Genomic DNA, 15691 nt, shown 5'->3' with positions numbered 1-15691 from the left:
TCCACTCGTTCTCATGTCAGTTTTTCGTCGGAAAATAGGAAATAATTTGTTTGGACTTAATATGAGTTTTCTGAGCTTTATTTGATTGATATTTTGGCAATTTATTCTGCTATGTTTTTAGGTTTTACATTAATATGTTTTTAGGTTGAGAAACGTGATGAAAATACAATTTATTTTCCGATTGAATGAAATATTAGTGTTTCAATTTTTAATCCTTCTGAATTTACTTTTTGTGAACAAAGTGCATTTCATCACGCAAAGATGAAACTACTATTCAGAAGCTGATTACTAGTCATTTCTAATATAAACACAAAAATAATCCTTGAGGCCTCAGGCGAGACCTGATGGCTATGTTGCAAGATATCCATTCCATTTGGACTGGGGAGTGAACTCTAAAGCAGGACTACTTCTGTATTAGAGACAGAAAACAAAGAGGTTAAAACACGTATTTTTAATGTGGGGTTCACTTCATAGCAATTATTCTTAGGTTAGCCTCAACGAATCAGTCTTGTCAATACCATCAAATCGGCCCTTGTACGAATACAATAACATGAAACTGTTTTCATAGATCCCACCCTCGACTAACAATTTATTATATTTCGATTCGTTTTTGGCTCATGGAAACGTCACCAAAATTTATCCTATATTGCCAGTGTCTTTAATGATATGAATCAGTCATGATTTGGTCCACAATCGTCAATCATTGTCTGGGTCAGCCCCTGTCATCCTTTTCAATCCTCTTGGTTTGGATTTCTTACATTGGAGGTGGTGATTGTGGTGGTTGCAGTTTTGAATGAAGTGCTGTTCTTCCCACCCCCATTCTGCCCCTCCCCACTCATAACACAGGTTTAGGCCTAGACTTATGAAAGGACCATGCTCAATTGCAATGCTGGACTTAATTTGACCCCAATTTTTTTATTCTGGACACAAACATTTTACATGCACTTTAAGTGTCTGCTATTGCATATAGCGTAGCCAACGGGCATGAACCTTCATAACTTTCAATTTTTCAGAAATTTATAATCAGGGAAATATGCTAACGTAAATATAAAAAACTTCAAATTTTGTTATCAAGTGCTCGAGAGTGTATGTTATTTTGTTATATTGCTCCAGTGTGTATGTTTATGAATATAGGCTACTGCTCGACCTTAACTGGCTATGAATATACTTTAATGTGACTTTCATTAGGTGCTGAACCGTGCAATTATAGTCAACACTGCCCCCCCCCCCCCCCCCAGAATTAATAAGTATTTTCATAAGTCGAGGGGTCTAAACCTGGGAATACAACAGAAGATGTTGTTGCGAAGCATCTCTCCACAGGCATCGCGGAACATCTACACATCGAAACAATTAATTCAAAGTGAAGGACAATCATCTAGCCGAATCAGCTAACAGAATGAGCAAAAATAAAATCGCTCTCTCATGGTCACTTTTCAATGCAAATAGAACCCAAATTATCCGCATTCTTAACTTTTTTTGACAAAAAAGTCCAACTAAGATCTGTCCGTAGTTGCGACAACCCCCCCCCCCCCGATATGGGGGTTTCAGCCACGGAGAGGCCGCGTTGAGCGCAATCCGACCGCACATAGTAGACAATTGAGCGACGATGATATTCATTTCTAGTAAATTAACCTTGTAGATTGTTTTGGCCAGTAAAATTCAAGCATTCGGCAAAACTTCTCATTTTTTTCATTCTGCCAAAACGCCTTTTCCTCTAGAATTCCAGGATAAATCTGCTAAGTAATGACAAAAACGTGATTAATCAAACTTTTCGTTTCGTTCTTCTGTTTCACTTAAAAGTCATGCGGAAGGTGACATGATACAATTTTTTATTTAATTCAACTTTTAAAGCAATTTGGATCACAATTTTCACCCGGGTCGAGTAAAAATCAGAAAAATATGTAAGATGAGCAGTGAAAAGCTGTTTTTTCACCGCAAATTTCGTACATAGTTTTGCGGTGAAATGCGGTGAATGCGGTGAAATTATGTAATTTCACCGCTAGAGTAAGCGGTGAACTTACAAAGATTCACCACAATTCACCGCTATAGTATGTAATTTTATCGATTAATATAGATGCATCAACGTATCGGAACATTTTGATCAAAAAATGATAATTGTCTAAAACGTGAGTCTGCTGTGTCCTAGATGAGTTACCTTACTGCCCATAAGATACAGTGCGAAGTTGAAGGAGACATTGGCAGTGGCTGGGAGTTCTGCCAGTTGCATGAGTGCCACATACAACTCTGCCACCCACTTGGGTCCACCTTCAATCTGTGGCTGCAGATACAGGATACTCACGTATAGGAACCCCATTGTGATACCTAATCACAATTTACAAAATATAACAACGGATTTATTTAATTAATTCTATTTGTCACGATTGCCATGCAAAAATAGTTCTTTTTGTAGTCAAGACTTGAAAGTTATGTCAAACAAGCGATACGTGCATAACATACTGTACTTTGCATTGCCTTTAATATACCCTAGTCAAGATCAGATGGTTATCTTGCAAGATCTTCCAAGATTCTTGCAAAAAATGGTTATCTTGCACGATCTTGCAAGAAAATGGTAATCTTGCAAGATCTTGCCAGAAGAATGGTTATCTTGCAAGATTCTTGCAAGTTCGTTCCGGTCGAGATCTGCTATCATTGGCTGTTTTAGACGCATTATCTTTCATTTAGCGCAAATTATTACCAAACTATAATGGAATCAGTTTTCAGAGATCATTTGAAACAAAATTTATACCAGATATCTGTATTTTATTACAGCCGTTGGTATTAATACTGGTTACTCTCCTTTATTTACATTAATTCGTGCTTCAAATTTCTTGTTTTGCTACTATGGAAAACAATTTTCTTTCTTTTTCTAAGTTGATTCAATATTTAGTTTGAGCAGAAGAAAACAAAGTTGATGCTATTTTGGTTGTAATTATGTATCACAATGTAAAGAAAATTGATGGGAAGCAAAGTTCGCGTCTCATTTTGATCTTGTTCGATCATGTTTCATTTATTTGCATATTTGCAAGATGAATGGTTATCTTGCAAGATTCTTGCAAGACAAAGGGTTATCTTGCAAGATCTTGCAAGATTTTGGTAGAAAATCTTGCAAGATAACCATTCGTTGTCGACTGGGGTATACTTTCAATTAATCTTCGAAATGTTTAGTGTTCAATCTTTAAATCATTTCTCGTGATTAAAACTCTCTCCGATTTTAATCATTTTCAAAGCTAAGAGAACCAAAGTTTTTTTGTTATGCCATAAAGTAGGTGATTAGAAAAACGGAACAGAAAATCTTCCGACTTTTCATGCCTTTTGCAATGGATTGTCGAATATATATTGTCGATCAAAAACTTTTTTTTGGACCAAGTAAATTAAAATTATAACCATACGGTTAAATATACTTGAAACAAAAAAAAACTTCAAATCATTCAAACAAAATAAAGTAATAAACATCAACCAATTTCTTAAAGAAACACATTATAAAATTTTCTTCCGATTGTTTTCTTCCTAAAAATAAAAATAATTTTTAAAAGCTCCTAAGTTACTATTAAACTGGCTCATAATTTGTGAGACATGAAATAAATAAAGGCCGATACAGGTTGAAACTTCAGACCAAAAAAAACTCTGAACAGAATATCGTGTGTTTGAAATTGATCATGCACTTGAAGTGCATTCGAAGTCCATCCCTATCCAAAAAGAACTCTGATTGAACTCAAACGCACTTATTGTGCAAAGATTTGTGCAATCATAGCTTAGAACCAATTCATATAATTTTCCAGACTTTCGTGCGCTCCAAAGTGCCTCTGATCAGACTTCTTAGCGTGTTCAGACTCCACCAGGACATTTTCCTTACTTTTATGAGTTCGGAACATTTTTGATGACACTTGTGTGTGCTCAATATTTTTTACGAGCAGACCTAAACTTTATATCATCTGATAGGGGACAAGATTTAAACATTGAGGACGAAATGACTTCATCTACAGGAAATATCATTAGAAATGATTTGACGAACCGGTCGGTATGTTAATTTATTGATAAAAAGAACACCTGGACTCGCTGCTTCTCATCCCAACCAACAGATTACAAATTGGCCTCTGAGTAGAAACTGTATTGTTCTCGTAAATGAGCCATCATCTTTTAATCAAACAATTACCAAAAGATAGCTTAAATGTGTCTGATCGGACTCTGGAGTGCTTGACGTAGGCTGAGATCTTTGTCTGTCTGGAACCACCTCAGATATCTGACTCTCATGTGTTTGAAATAGTTTAAGGCAGGATGGGATATTAGACGAAAACTCGATTAGGCGAATGAAAATTTTGCAGCCATTGGGCGAAATCCTGAACTAAAGTTTTGTGGAAATCAGGCGAACAGCATCTCGGAATTTGGCGGAAGTGCAATTCAGTTCTGAAGATTCTTATTTGAATAGAAAGCAGAAGTGAATACTTCTGTTTCCTGTGCAGAATGGATACAACACAGTCCATTCCCTGTGCAGAATCACTGCAACACAGTCCATGTACAATCAAATCGGGTCCAATAAGGGGACGTTTAATCGGGTCATGATAGGAGAGACCCCAAAAATCTCACCAAGAACCCCCCCCCCCAACCGTCAGCAGGCAGAGTGTGTGTGTTATAGCAAATTTCCTGTGCAGGACCTTTCCATATGCGTATTCCCTATAGCACGTGCACCTGAGGGCGTAAATGTTGTATGCCGCCTAAGTTTGGGGGAGGGGATTTGCAAACAGAAAAAATCCGACTTCTGCCTCTAATACCTTATGTTTGCATTGCTTGAGCTTGCATTTGTTGTGTTGTTGTATTTTGTATGTATTGTACGCGTACGTCTATTTATTTACAAGTACTCATCAGAAACCAAGTCCTAACTCAAAACCGCTATCAGCGTGAGGTTGGCACAAACGGAAGAGATCCAAGAAAAGACCCGCGAATAAATCATTCTGAAAAGGAAAAAACCAGTGTCCACATCAGTCTGTGATGGAAGAGACCATTGTATATATAAGTTATACTGCTGGTCCGTACATTAGATACTTAAACGACGGGGCTAATCGCGGGACCACATGTATAACTTGAGAGTTCAACCCCTAGTTCTACTCTTGGTATATAGTTAAGTATTAAAGAAAGTTAAATGCAAATATGAATTAATAAGTTATGTTAAACAGCATCAAATATGAACCGAGCATTAAGGGATAGAATAATTAAAGTTATAAGATTGAAATAGCACAGATTGAACTATTCTAAGTTGACTTGTAACTTAGATAGAGTTTGAGAGATGTTAAATTATAACTTAGAGAAGTTAAGCTGAACTTACCTGATTTCCAAATTTGTGCTAAGTTAATATTTTATGACTTAGAGAGTTCTTAGTTAAGAACAAGTCACAAAATATTCTAAGTTAGAAAAATATCTCAAGTAAGCTGAGATTGAGCAAGGGAGCAATACGGGAGTATGATTTTAAATCAGAAGTTATCAGGGACCAAATTGTGCTGGTAGTTGAGCGTGCAAGCTCCTTTTATACTTGCGGACACGTGGTTCTCTAGTATCCTATTGGATAGAGATAACGAGTGTCGACAGAGTTACCAAGGTTAACTTGGTGTTATCTGTGTGGCGTGATAATATCACGTCATAGTATTCTCAGTTTTAGTTAGTGATCTTAAAATAGTAGCTTATTCAAAACTACTTAGTAATTTGTTCACACGTTAAAATGGACTTTGTCCAAATCAAGTTTGTGCTTCACGCACCATAACGTAAATTCTCAAAATAGCACTAAGATTATCAAATAGTGTTACTGAGTGTAGCACACTTCAGTACATCCCATCCCGGTCCATAGGTATTAAATCAAAACATCAAATTTTACATAATCGAATAAATTACTTAGCTTAATTTTATAATAATTAAGCATTTAAAGTTTGTGAGGTAGATTACTTAGTTAAAGTTCTAAAGTTCATCGTAGCTTCTTGTTTCTGAGTTCTCTCTTGAAGAAGGGTTGACGATGTCCTAAGATATAGGGCTGTACAAAATAATAGATCCAATTTTTTTGGCTGGCCGTTATAATAGACCTTTTGGAGTTTTTCTATAAAATTGTGCTGCTAGTACATCTGACGTTGAATAATAGAATAATATAACTTGAAGAATATACTGGTTAAGTTAATGGTCTATAATGACAAGCGAGGTAAATGAATAGGGAAATTAAAATTACTGCGCACAACACCATAAAGGCTAGAGTTGCCGCAATGACTCCCCAAATAAAGAATTCCGTTTCGTAATTCATCTTTATTTGAGTATTGTTGAAGAATAAATCAATTGAAGTAAGCTTTGTAGCTATAGTTTAAGGAATTAATATTTAGACTTAGTTGATCATTATGAATTAGCTTTAAGAAATAATTAATCTTGCTTTTTGTCATCAGTTCAAAATAAATAACAATTTCTTTTTGTTCAAAGTCTTCAAGAAATAAAATAACTTCGCATTGAAATTCAGAATAATATAATTCGGAGATTCTGAAAACTTTATCGTTAAAAATAATCTGTTTAGAAAAGTTAACCCATGCGGATTCAACATGATCAGAGAGTTGACAATAGTCTTTAAACCATTCGATATCAACACCTCCTTCAAAATATGTGTTCATTTTGAATAATGCCGTAATTCAATTTTAATGTCAATGGGGAGAATGGAAGACCCATTAATCTTTGAAAGGAATTGACAGGAAGATCCAAATAGTACTTAAACTATAAATGGCGGATGGCGATGAATGCAAACCTGTTAACGAAAGGTTGTAACTTTTCTATATCCTTGATCACCAAAATATTGAAGACTAACATTTTAATTGAAATAAGTGAGCGGTCGAAAGTTTAGATTATTGATGTTAAGAATTTCTTCTGTATGAATAAGCTTTAGAATTTCAAATAAATCGTACTCAGGAACTTGATGAAAATAAACTACAATTTCATTATAATTGTTATCTTGTAAGAATAAGATAATCTCTTGTAACTCAAATGTCCAATGAACTGACAATGGTGTATAGAATTTATTTCCAACTAAGAATGTTTTCGAAGTTTTAATAAATTGTGATTGAATAAATTCAGCGAGATCACAATATGTTTTGAAATATTTAACGTCTACTGAAAGGTTGTAAGACATTAAATAAATTATGGGATTCGATGGAACAATTGAATGATGATAATAAGCTATCGGTAAGGATAAAGAATAGATTTTATTAGAGAAGCGAGAATAAATCAAATCTGCAATCTAAAGATAAGAAAGGACTCCTTGTTCACCAAAAATTGCGCTAAGTGTAATCATTGAAGATTGTTTCGATGAAGATTGAAGAAATGCGGATTACTTTACTTGATGTAAGTAATGCAATAAAGGAGAGTAAGGTAATCAAAATGGCTAATAATTAGGCGTTTGAACTAACGGATAATTTTCCTCACCGCGGGAGAAAGAAGAAGTAATGAAGGAAGTACTGAACATCAACAACCACAAATTTATCTATTCCATTCCGTGAGTGCTCAACGTGATGAGCGGAGGATGTGGAGTTGATGCTTCAGATTTGCGATCTCCAGTTGTAGCTCAGTAATCCGTTGTTCGAGCTGTTGAGAGCGTTGTCTTTCTGTCAGAAAGTTTTGCTGTACCTGATAAGTGAAGGTATCAAGCTGAGGATTGAGGTTTGCTGTAATATTATCAAACGGGACTTGTATTGTTTGTCCTTGAAGGTTGTGATTAGTTAGTAGTTACGAATTTTTGTTCGACAAATAACCAATGAGATTGAATCTATTGATGTTGGGTTGCAACTGGTGGATTAAATTTGTATCGTAGTTCGGGTGTCCACTAAAACCGGGGGTTTTAGCTTGTATTTCAGCTTGATGTTGTTTTTGTAGGCGGTCTTGCAGGGGGGTAGTTGTGTAATGATGAAAATTAAGAAAGTTTGGTCGTGACGATTGAGTAGTTGTAGTGTTTGCTAAGACGTTGGATACCGTACTGTTTGTCTTGGGTATATTTACTTCTAGCGGTGTCGCTGGGTTGAATGTCTCTCTAATGAATTGTTTACGTGGTTGTTTCTTTGCAATTGTATCTGCAGTTTTAGTTCTCTTTTTGGAGGATGTAACTGTTGTTGATGAATTTGAACTATTTGCTTGAGTTTGTACTGCTGAAATCTTGATAGCTGAGAGAAAAGTTGTAGATGGGGTAACGTGAGTTGAGGGTTGTACTAGTCTGTCGAGTTGTTTAATTCCAGATTGAGGTTTAGAAGTTGATTGTGTATTGTATTCGGGCCAACCACTTGAAGGTTCCTTCTGAAAGACTGGTATCAGTTCGTTAGGGATTGAAGAAAGTTCCTGAAATATCAAGTATTCTCTACTCTTATTCTATTCTAAGAGTATATTTTTTTTGAAGTTATTTTGCAAGTATTATCTTTTTCTTATTTTTTTGTATTCTCTTTTAAAGTAAATCAGTAGTAATTTTGAAGTCAGTCTGTATTATCATCATATAGTTTGATGACATTAAAGTAATAGAGGAATTAATCCTATACTGGAGACGTAGGAACGTTGTGATCGTTTCTATTTTCGTCTTTATTATTCTCATCATGTAGGTTTGGATAACCACTTTTATTCTCATGTCTTATAGCTTGTAAGCCTGTATTCTCTGTATAAGGTGGAGTTTGAATAACTCTGGTTGTATCTTCAGATTTTGGAACACGCATCGTTCTTTCTCTATTTTTATCAGTATTATCATTCTCTGAGTTAGTTGCTAGATAGATAGAAGTCAGAATTGGCGCTGACATTAAATCAAATGTGGCAGCAAAGAGTGCTTTACCAAAATGAATAGATGCATTTGTAATTTTGTTAATTTGCATTGCTCGAATTAAGCATAAGACTATGTCGATGAGTAGCTTAATGAATAAGAAAGCGGCAAAGAATATTCCGCATCGCTCAATTATATATTGTATTTTACCAAAGGTTTCAACAAATTGATTATTAAAGAAGTCCGGTGAAATGAATGAATCTAGATAAATAGTTCTAGAGTTATAATAATTCGTGCCTGAAATATTTGAAAAGGATTCTCTGCTATCTATTAATGACTTAGTAAAGTGTTTGAGAACTCCTTTCATATTGGAGTTGAAAGTTATTGAATTCCAGAAAGACATCATTTCTTTATATGTGTAGATAGAAGCATAAATACTTGCAGTAATTACATTCGCAATTTGTTGAATAACTATATGTGGTTTAAAGAGTGCAGGTCCTCTTACTTTTGTGATTTGTGGGGTTAGTTCAACCCATGAATTATCATCGTCAACATCTAGTTGAAATAAGTTTGAATGTTTATCAGAGCACAATTGTTCTTCGGCTTCAGTGAAAGTTTGTCTAGAAATCGGATCAACGAAATGAATTTCATCTTCATAAAGAATTGGTATTCGATTATAGCACTTATTAAGAATCTGTAAGGGTGAATGAAATTCAGGACAATTATATAGCCAGGCAACATTGCCATTTGTTTTGAGAAACATAGATCTGTTTCTTGTTAAGGTATATCCAGCTAAACGTGGATTTTCATGAGAAATCATTGAAGTGTTAAGAATAGTTGAGCGCTCTAATTCACAGTCATTTCTTAATAGCTCTAGAGTAGAGGTTTGAAGTTGCCGAAGATTATTAAAGTGCAAATAGTCAATTTTTGTTCCAAGATGTGCTTCGAAATCAATATTCTCATAAACTTGAGAATATGTTGTATCAACTGTCTTGTTGTCACTGGAATAGAACTTATTTTTCATAATTATAGCACCAGTATCGGGTTTAAATTTGTGAATGGGTTCTCCAGTGTTCATATCAAATCCGTCACGAAGACTAATGTATAGAGAATCATATGGCGTAGGATATACTATTCGTGGATGACTACATAAAGACTGTGGTTTATTATAAACTTGGAACATAAAGCTTTGTAAGTCGAAATCTGACTGAGCTGAAGTAAATTTAGGATCCTTTACTATATAGTATTTGTCATTAGCTTTAATCATTTGAGCGTCAAAAGTGCGAATTATAGTGAAAAGACAATAATTGGGTTCATCCCAAGTGTATGCAAATGGATCAGTAGATGTAGAATCGCAGCCTCCGGCTGATAAAGGACAAGGTAGAGGTATATTTTGCCAGTTATTAACTGTGCCATCTCTAAGGTTTACATTCAGGCTAACATTCTGCATATATGTTTCATAAGTGTAGTGTGTAATCCAACCTCGGGAGTTACATTCATTGTTTCCAGTTCCAACATCGCCTGAGTTAAAGTTTGAGAATAAAGATTTGTCAAATTCGAATTCTACTGATTTAGAAGAAGAGGAAAGTTTTATCTTTTTTCTTTCCTTTGCAAGTTTGCATTTCTGAGCATCAAGCTTAACTGAAGTAGTAATAGTATTATGTCTGGCATCTATGCCGCTAGAGTCAAAAGAATCGCAAAACCAACGTAATTGCTGTTGGGTTGCTTTACACATAGCTGCTTCTAGTTTTACTTTATAATTTCTTTGGTAGAGAGTGACTCGTGCTTGATTAGTGCTAATTTTATCAGGGCGAATTTCGCAAGGTGCTACTTTGTTGAGAGAATACATCTGGTTTGAAATCATTTTTGAGCAATCAAAGTGGTTAACATGAAGGTTAGGAGCTGTGTTTTCATAGATACTCATCTTTTCAATTGGTCTGGCGTCAGTGAAAGACGTTAAGAGTAATAATGCAAGAAATATAATAAAGATCAAATATTTTGTATAGCAAGCAGTTATAACGCAGAGAAGTGCAAAAGGTATTATAGCAATAAGTTTAAGAAACTGAACAGAACGAATTTGGTTTCCTATGTAGGTAATAAAATATTCTACTTTTGAAAGAAGCGCTTTCTTATCAGTAAGTTTATCTTTAAAGAACTGGTCTTCAATCAGTGATAGTGGCATATGGACGTTACGTTTTGACCAAATTAATAGCTTTTCAGGAGGGTCTAGAAATTTAAGGTACGGAATTTCTTCAGGTAGACAATTATCTCTACTTACGACACATTCTATGAAGTGTGGATGAGAATCGTTATATTCAACTAGGAGTTTTAATTCTGCAATATGCTGAGCAATTTCAGATTCAATATCAGTTGTTACAGGTAGGAACAGAGTTAAGCAAAGTAATATAAAAATAAGCATTTTGTAACTTACGTTTATTACTTCGTCTATTGCTGGTGATTTCTTGATTTCGCCGTCTTCCATTTAATAAACGAAGACAGTATAAGGTGAGTCTAACAGATTCAAGTTAATATTATCCGTGAATGCAATCTGATATTTTAGCTCGTAAATGTGAGCGGGATTATAGGGTACCCAAATTATGACAAATTTTGCGTTATTTTCTGATGTTACAAAGAATGCAACTGTTCTCTGTTGATTAGAAACAAAACACTTGTCAAGTGTTACAGTTTTATTTCCGAATTTCAATATTTTCTGTAGGAGGAATATTCTAATATACGATAGCGGGCCGAAAGCAAGGGCAGTAAGAACTTGTGTTTCAAGGGAAGGTGGTAACATAGATTAAGGGTCTACAGTAAAGGGAGCTTCGATGATATCAAGGTCTATTTCGTCTCTGTTGTTCAATTGGAAATGAAAGCGTTCAATATGTTCTGGTTTGTTAGGTGTCCAACTAACAATTATTTCTAAGTTTACAAACTGGTCTTTGACGAAGAAAATAACAATGTTTTCTTTATATGAAATATATGATCGATCAATTTTTGCGGACTTGTTATTATATTTCAGAATTTTATGTGGGATGTTATAAGGACTGTAAGAAGTTGAGAAAGTTATTCTTGAAACTATAACCCAATAATCGTTTAGCGGAATATTCGTTGATCAGTTGGTGGTTCTAAAACCAAACAAGGGACATTTAATATGTCTAAGTCAACTAGGCTTGAAGATTGAATTTGAATTAATAAACTGTTAAGTTGTTGAGGGTTATACTTTCCCCAGAAGACAGCAATAGAGTCTTCGTTAGAGTTAGTAGCAAAGAATACTACAGTTCTTACTTCGTTAGAAATTTGACAACTAGTTAAGGTGTTAAGTTCACTGTTGAATTTCAACTTTTGATTTGCCTTAATAGAAACTTTCACAAGTGTATCAGGGTTGATAGAAAGAGAAATAAGAAAACCGTTTTGGTCGAATGAGACTTCGGTCATAAATTAGGATTGATCAGCTTTTAGGGGGTTCTAATTGTGTTACGCGGTGTTTTAACTGGTGATGAATGTGTTCAATATGAGTAGTGTTTGTTAGAATTTAGACACTTTCTAAATTGTCAGTCTTGTACTATGTTCGATCTGAAGGGTTATGTACTCCTTCTATAGTAGCTGACTGAGAATTGAACTAAGAATTAATATTGAACTGAGATACCTGATATATGTGTTGTGGAGATATGTTGTGACAGATATTTGGTGTTCACAAATTGAAATGCTTGAAAACTTTTCTAAGTTTTCTAAGTTATTATTTGAAAGGGGCAAAAATGTGAAGATAGAAATTGGGACAGAGTGAGAAAGAGAGAGAGAGAGAGAGAGAGAGAGAGAGAGAGAGATTTAGTTAAAGCTCAATTTGAGAGAAAGAAGTAATTGATTTCAGAAGGTGACTGAGAAAAGTGATTTTGAATTTTAGTAAGGCTCTTAAATAGTGGTTCTCAGGGTTAAGTTACCATAATTTGTGTACTCAAACCTGATTGGCCAATGGCTAGCCTTGACTAGTGGCATGTAGCAACGTGATAAATTGGTCATATGACAAGAACATTACGATAATTTTGCAAAATTGAATGCTCAGGATTTGCTGTTTTTATATGTTCTATACGATTAAAATATGCGTCTTAAAAAGGAACTTCTGGACCGAATTTTAGAAATCGCAGATGTAGGGCTATAGTATAGATGTCAATAGTTGAGTTATGCTAAAAAGTAACACTTGTACTTCAACAGAAATTTTCGGAGACTTCTTAGAATTTAATACTGAAATTTGCTGTTTTATGTCCTTTGTGAATGAGCATTATGTAAAAAAAATGTACTTATAAATCGAAATTCAAAAATCCCCTGTGTCAGGCTAAGGTACTAGATGTTAAGAACAACTGAATGTAGTTCTTAGGGTTCTAGTGTCTGTAAACATTTTCGGAGACTTTTTTTCGTGTGAGAAGTTGAATTATCAAACTTTAGTGCTGAACATTAACTATAAAGTGCAATATTTTCACTTATAAGCTCAATATAGAAATTTCGCTCGCAACGTTTTGTTTGCTGAGTTTTTGTGCATGTATGGACTAATTCTGGTTATCGTATCAGGACTCCTTCATAAAAGGTAGATCAAAGTGTAACATAATTTTGAAATTTTTCGTATAATTTCTATGATTTTGCACATTTTATCAATTCACGTTAGTGTAGGATCGAAATGCATGTTCGGGTGACTGGTGATAGAAGTGGGCTTTAGCCATAATACTAAATCGATTTCTATTCGTTCTAGTAGCGGGTATTTGTTTGCTCTTAGTTGAATAACTCTTGTGTGTAGAGGTTGCAATTTTGCGGTTAGTTATTTGTTCATAAGTGCTCTAATGTTTATTTTAAACATTCCTTGGGTCCTTGAGCTATTAAAGTTAGCTATATTTGTTGACTATGTGGGTTGCTTAAATGTGCGTTTCCTGACAAATATGCGATTCAGTGTGGTAAAATAGTTTGCAAGGGGCAAATTTCTATAATTAAGCAATTTAAATTGCTCATGGGGGGATTTGAATTGCTCAAGGTAAATGCTCATGGGGGGACTTGTTTCTACTTAGCTTAGCTTTTGGTAACATGTGTTTTAAGCGTTAGTTTGCAATAAGAGGTATGCATAAATGTTGAAAATGTACGAATGTTGAACATGTATAGGAGTTATGTGTGTGTACAGGTTGCAATGGTGATTAATTGCGTACTTTATGTGAGATTTGTGTTGAGTGGGCTATTTGCTTTTTGCCTTAAACGTTCATACTATACAGTTGATCTCTCTTGACTATTAATTTCCAAAACTTTATTTCTTTCTTCGCCTGTTAACTTCAATTTTTGTTCTTTTAGACTTTCTTTTTTTTTCTTTTAGTTTATTTTTAAACTTTGCATTTTCTTTTTATATTTCTAATTTTCATATTTTCCTTTTCTTTGTACCTTAAGCCACTCTCTTCTTATAATGAATTGGTACACGATTAATTATTTACGAGAGACTGAGGAAGTGCGAGATGAGCTAGATGCTGCTGAGTGGAGACTAATTGTCAACGGCTTCAGTCGGGAGTCAGTGACTGGTGCCTTAGAGATGAAGAGAAGGCAGCAGTATCTAGATTTCATATACCGAGATACTTCCGGATTAGGAGCCCAAGAGTTTTTATACTTTTTCTCTTCTGGCTATAAGGCGGATTGTCTTGTGCTAACTGATGATGAGGTACAAGGAATTCTGGGGGCTCGGGGAAGTCATTCTCCCTGGGAACTAAGAAGAACCCAGTGTGTTTCTGACGAGACAAGTAACATCATCGAGTTCTTCTTGGGGAAGGATGTAAGTGAGATTTGTTTCTGTGTTTTAACTACTTTTACAGGCTTCCATCGGGGCAATTGCAGAACTAAATATATGTGTTCAGAAGGGTTTTAGAACAAGAAGTTGAACATAAGGAATAAAAAAAAATGCGTATGATCCAATAAAGAAAGCACTTTTGCTATTTTAGTTCTATCAAAGACTGTATAAGAGGCCGCGTGGTGATCTGGATCAGTATTGGGAGGAACAAAACGAGTTGGAGAATCAACTCTTCGCGCTGGGTCTTGCATGGTGGTCCCCCAGCACTGGACCGAAATTGCAAGAAGGCTATCTAAGTCTACTGAGTTGGAATTTCAAGGAGTGTGTGTGTTTTAAAACGCAGACCCTCATGGCAAAGGCGGTAAGGAGTCTAATCGCGGCCCATATGCCAGAGCAAGAGTAGTGCGTGCTTAGACTTGTGAGAGTTATAATTTTTTTGTAACTTTTTGTTTTGTATATACTATTTTTATTTGTATTTTGTGCGTGAAACGGTACGCTTTTCTTCTAATATTATTCATATAAAGGAGATTTTATGTCTTATTTCTTTTTGAGTTTATGTAGCAAGTCAGAAGGAATAGGTTCACCAAAGAATGTAGGTGCTTTTCTATTACGCTGAGGTCTGCTCAATACTTCATTTGCGTCAGGTAAATTAGATATATTAGGTGATGCTGTAGATGTAGGATTATAAGGTGATGATGTGGGGCTGTTATGCGTTGCTTGGGGGAATAATTTGCGTGTAGCTTTAAATTTACTAGTATTATCAGGTGGTGTAGAAAAATTTTCTTGCTGTGGGCTATTAGGTGAATACATATTTTGCATAGGGTAGGGGGTTGAAATGCGTGGGGGTAGAAAATTAGAAGAGCTTGTGCCTTGAATATGCGTAGTATTATCTGCTCGTGTTTGTAGCGATTCTAAGCCTGAATCTTTTGTTGGAGTAGCCTCAACATTATAAGGTGGCTGTAGTGTAGTATTAGGATTTATAGTAGGTTGTGTTTCTACTAAGGGCCACTGCGAAATAGCAATATGTTGTGCGCCTCTATAAGCATTAGATTTGGATATATTATGCTTATTATATTGAGTATAATAATCATCCGTATCGTCTGAGACTACATAGTTCTCAACTAACTCTTGTATTT

The 15691-nt window shown here is 35.1% G+C and overlaps 1 protein-coding gene across 1 annotated transcript in view; it reads right to left on the bottom strand.

Annotated features, from left to right (window-relative positions):
- Positions 1–624: 624 nt before the first annotated feature.
- Positions 625–15691, bottom strand: part of LOC142354296 (uncharacterized) — a 47071-nt gene continuing 32004 nt past the window's right edge. Inside the window, exons 6-8 of the mRNA XM_075406559.1 lie at positions 2156–2322; positions 1276–1334; positions 625–834 (exon numbers count right to left, since the gene is read on the bottom strand). Coding sequence (XP_075262674.1) covers positions 732–834; positions 1276–1334; positions 2156–2322 — 329 coding nt within the window. The 3' untranslated portion in view covers positions 625–731. The remainder of the gene's footprint in view (positions 835–1275; positions 1335–2155; positions 2323–15691) is intronic.

The sequence above is a fragment of the Convolutriloba macropyga genome, chromosome 15 (assembly GCF_964194025.1).
Source record: "Convolutriloba macropyga chromosome 15, txConMacr16.3, whole genome shotgun sequence".
NCBI lineage: Eukaryota > Metazoa > Xenacoelomorpha > Acoela > Convolutidae > Convolutriloba > Convolutriloba macropyga.
Note: the sequence above shows the minus strand (reverse complement) of the source record. Positions and strands in the feature narration are given on the sequence as shown.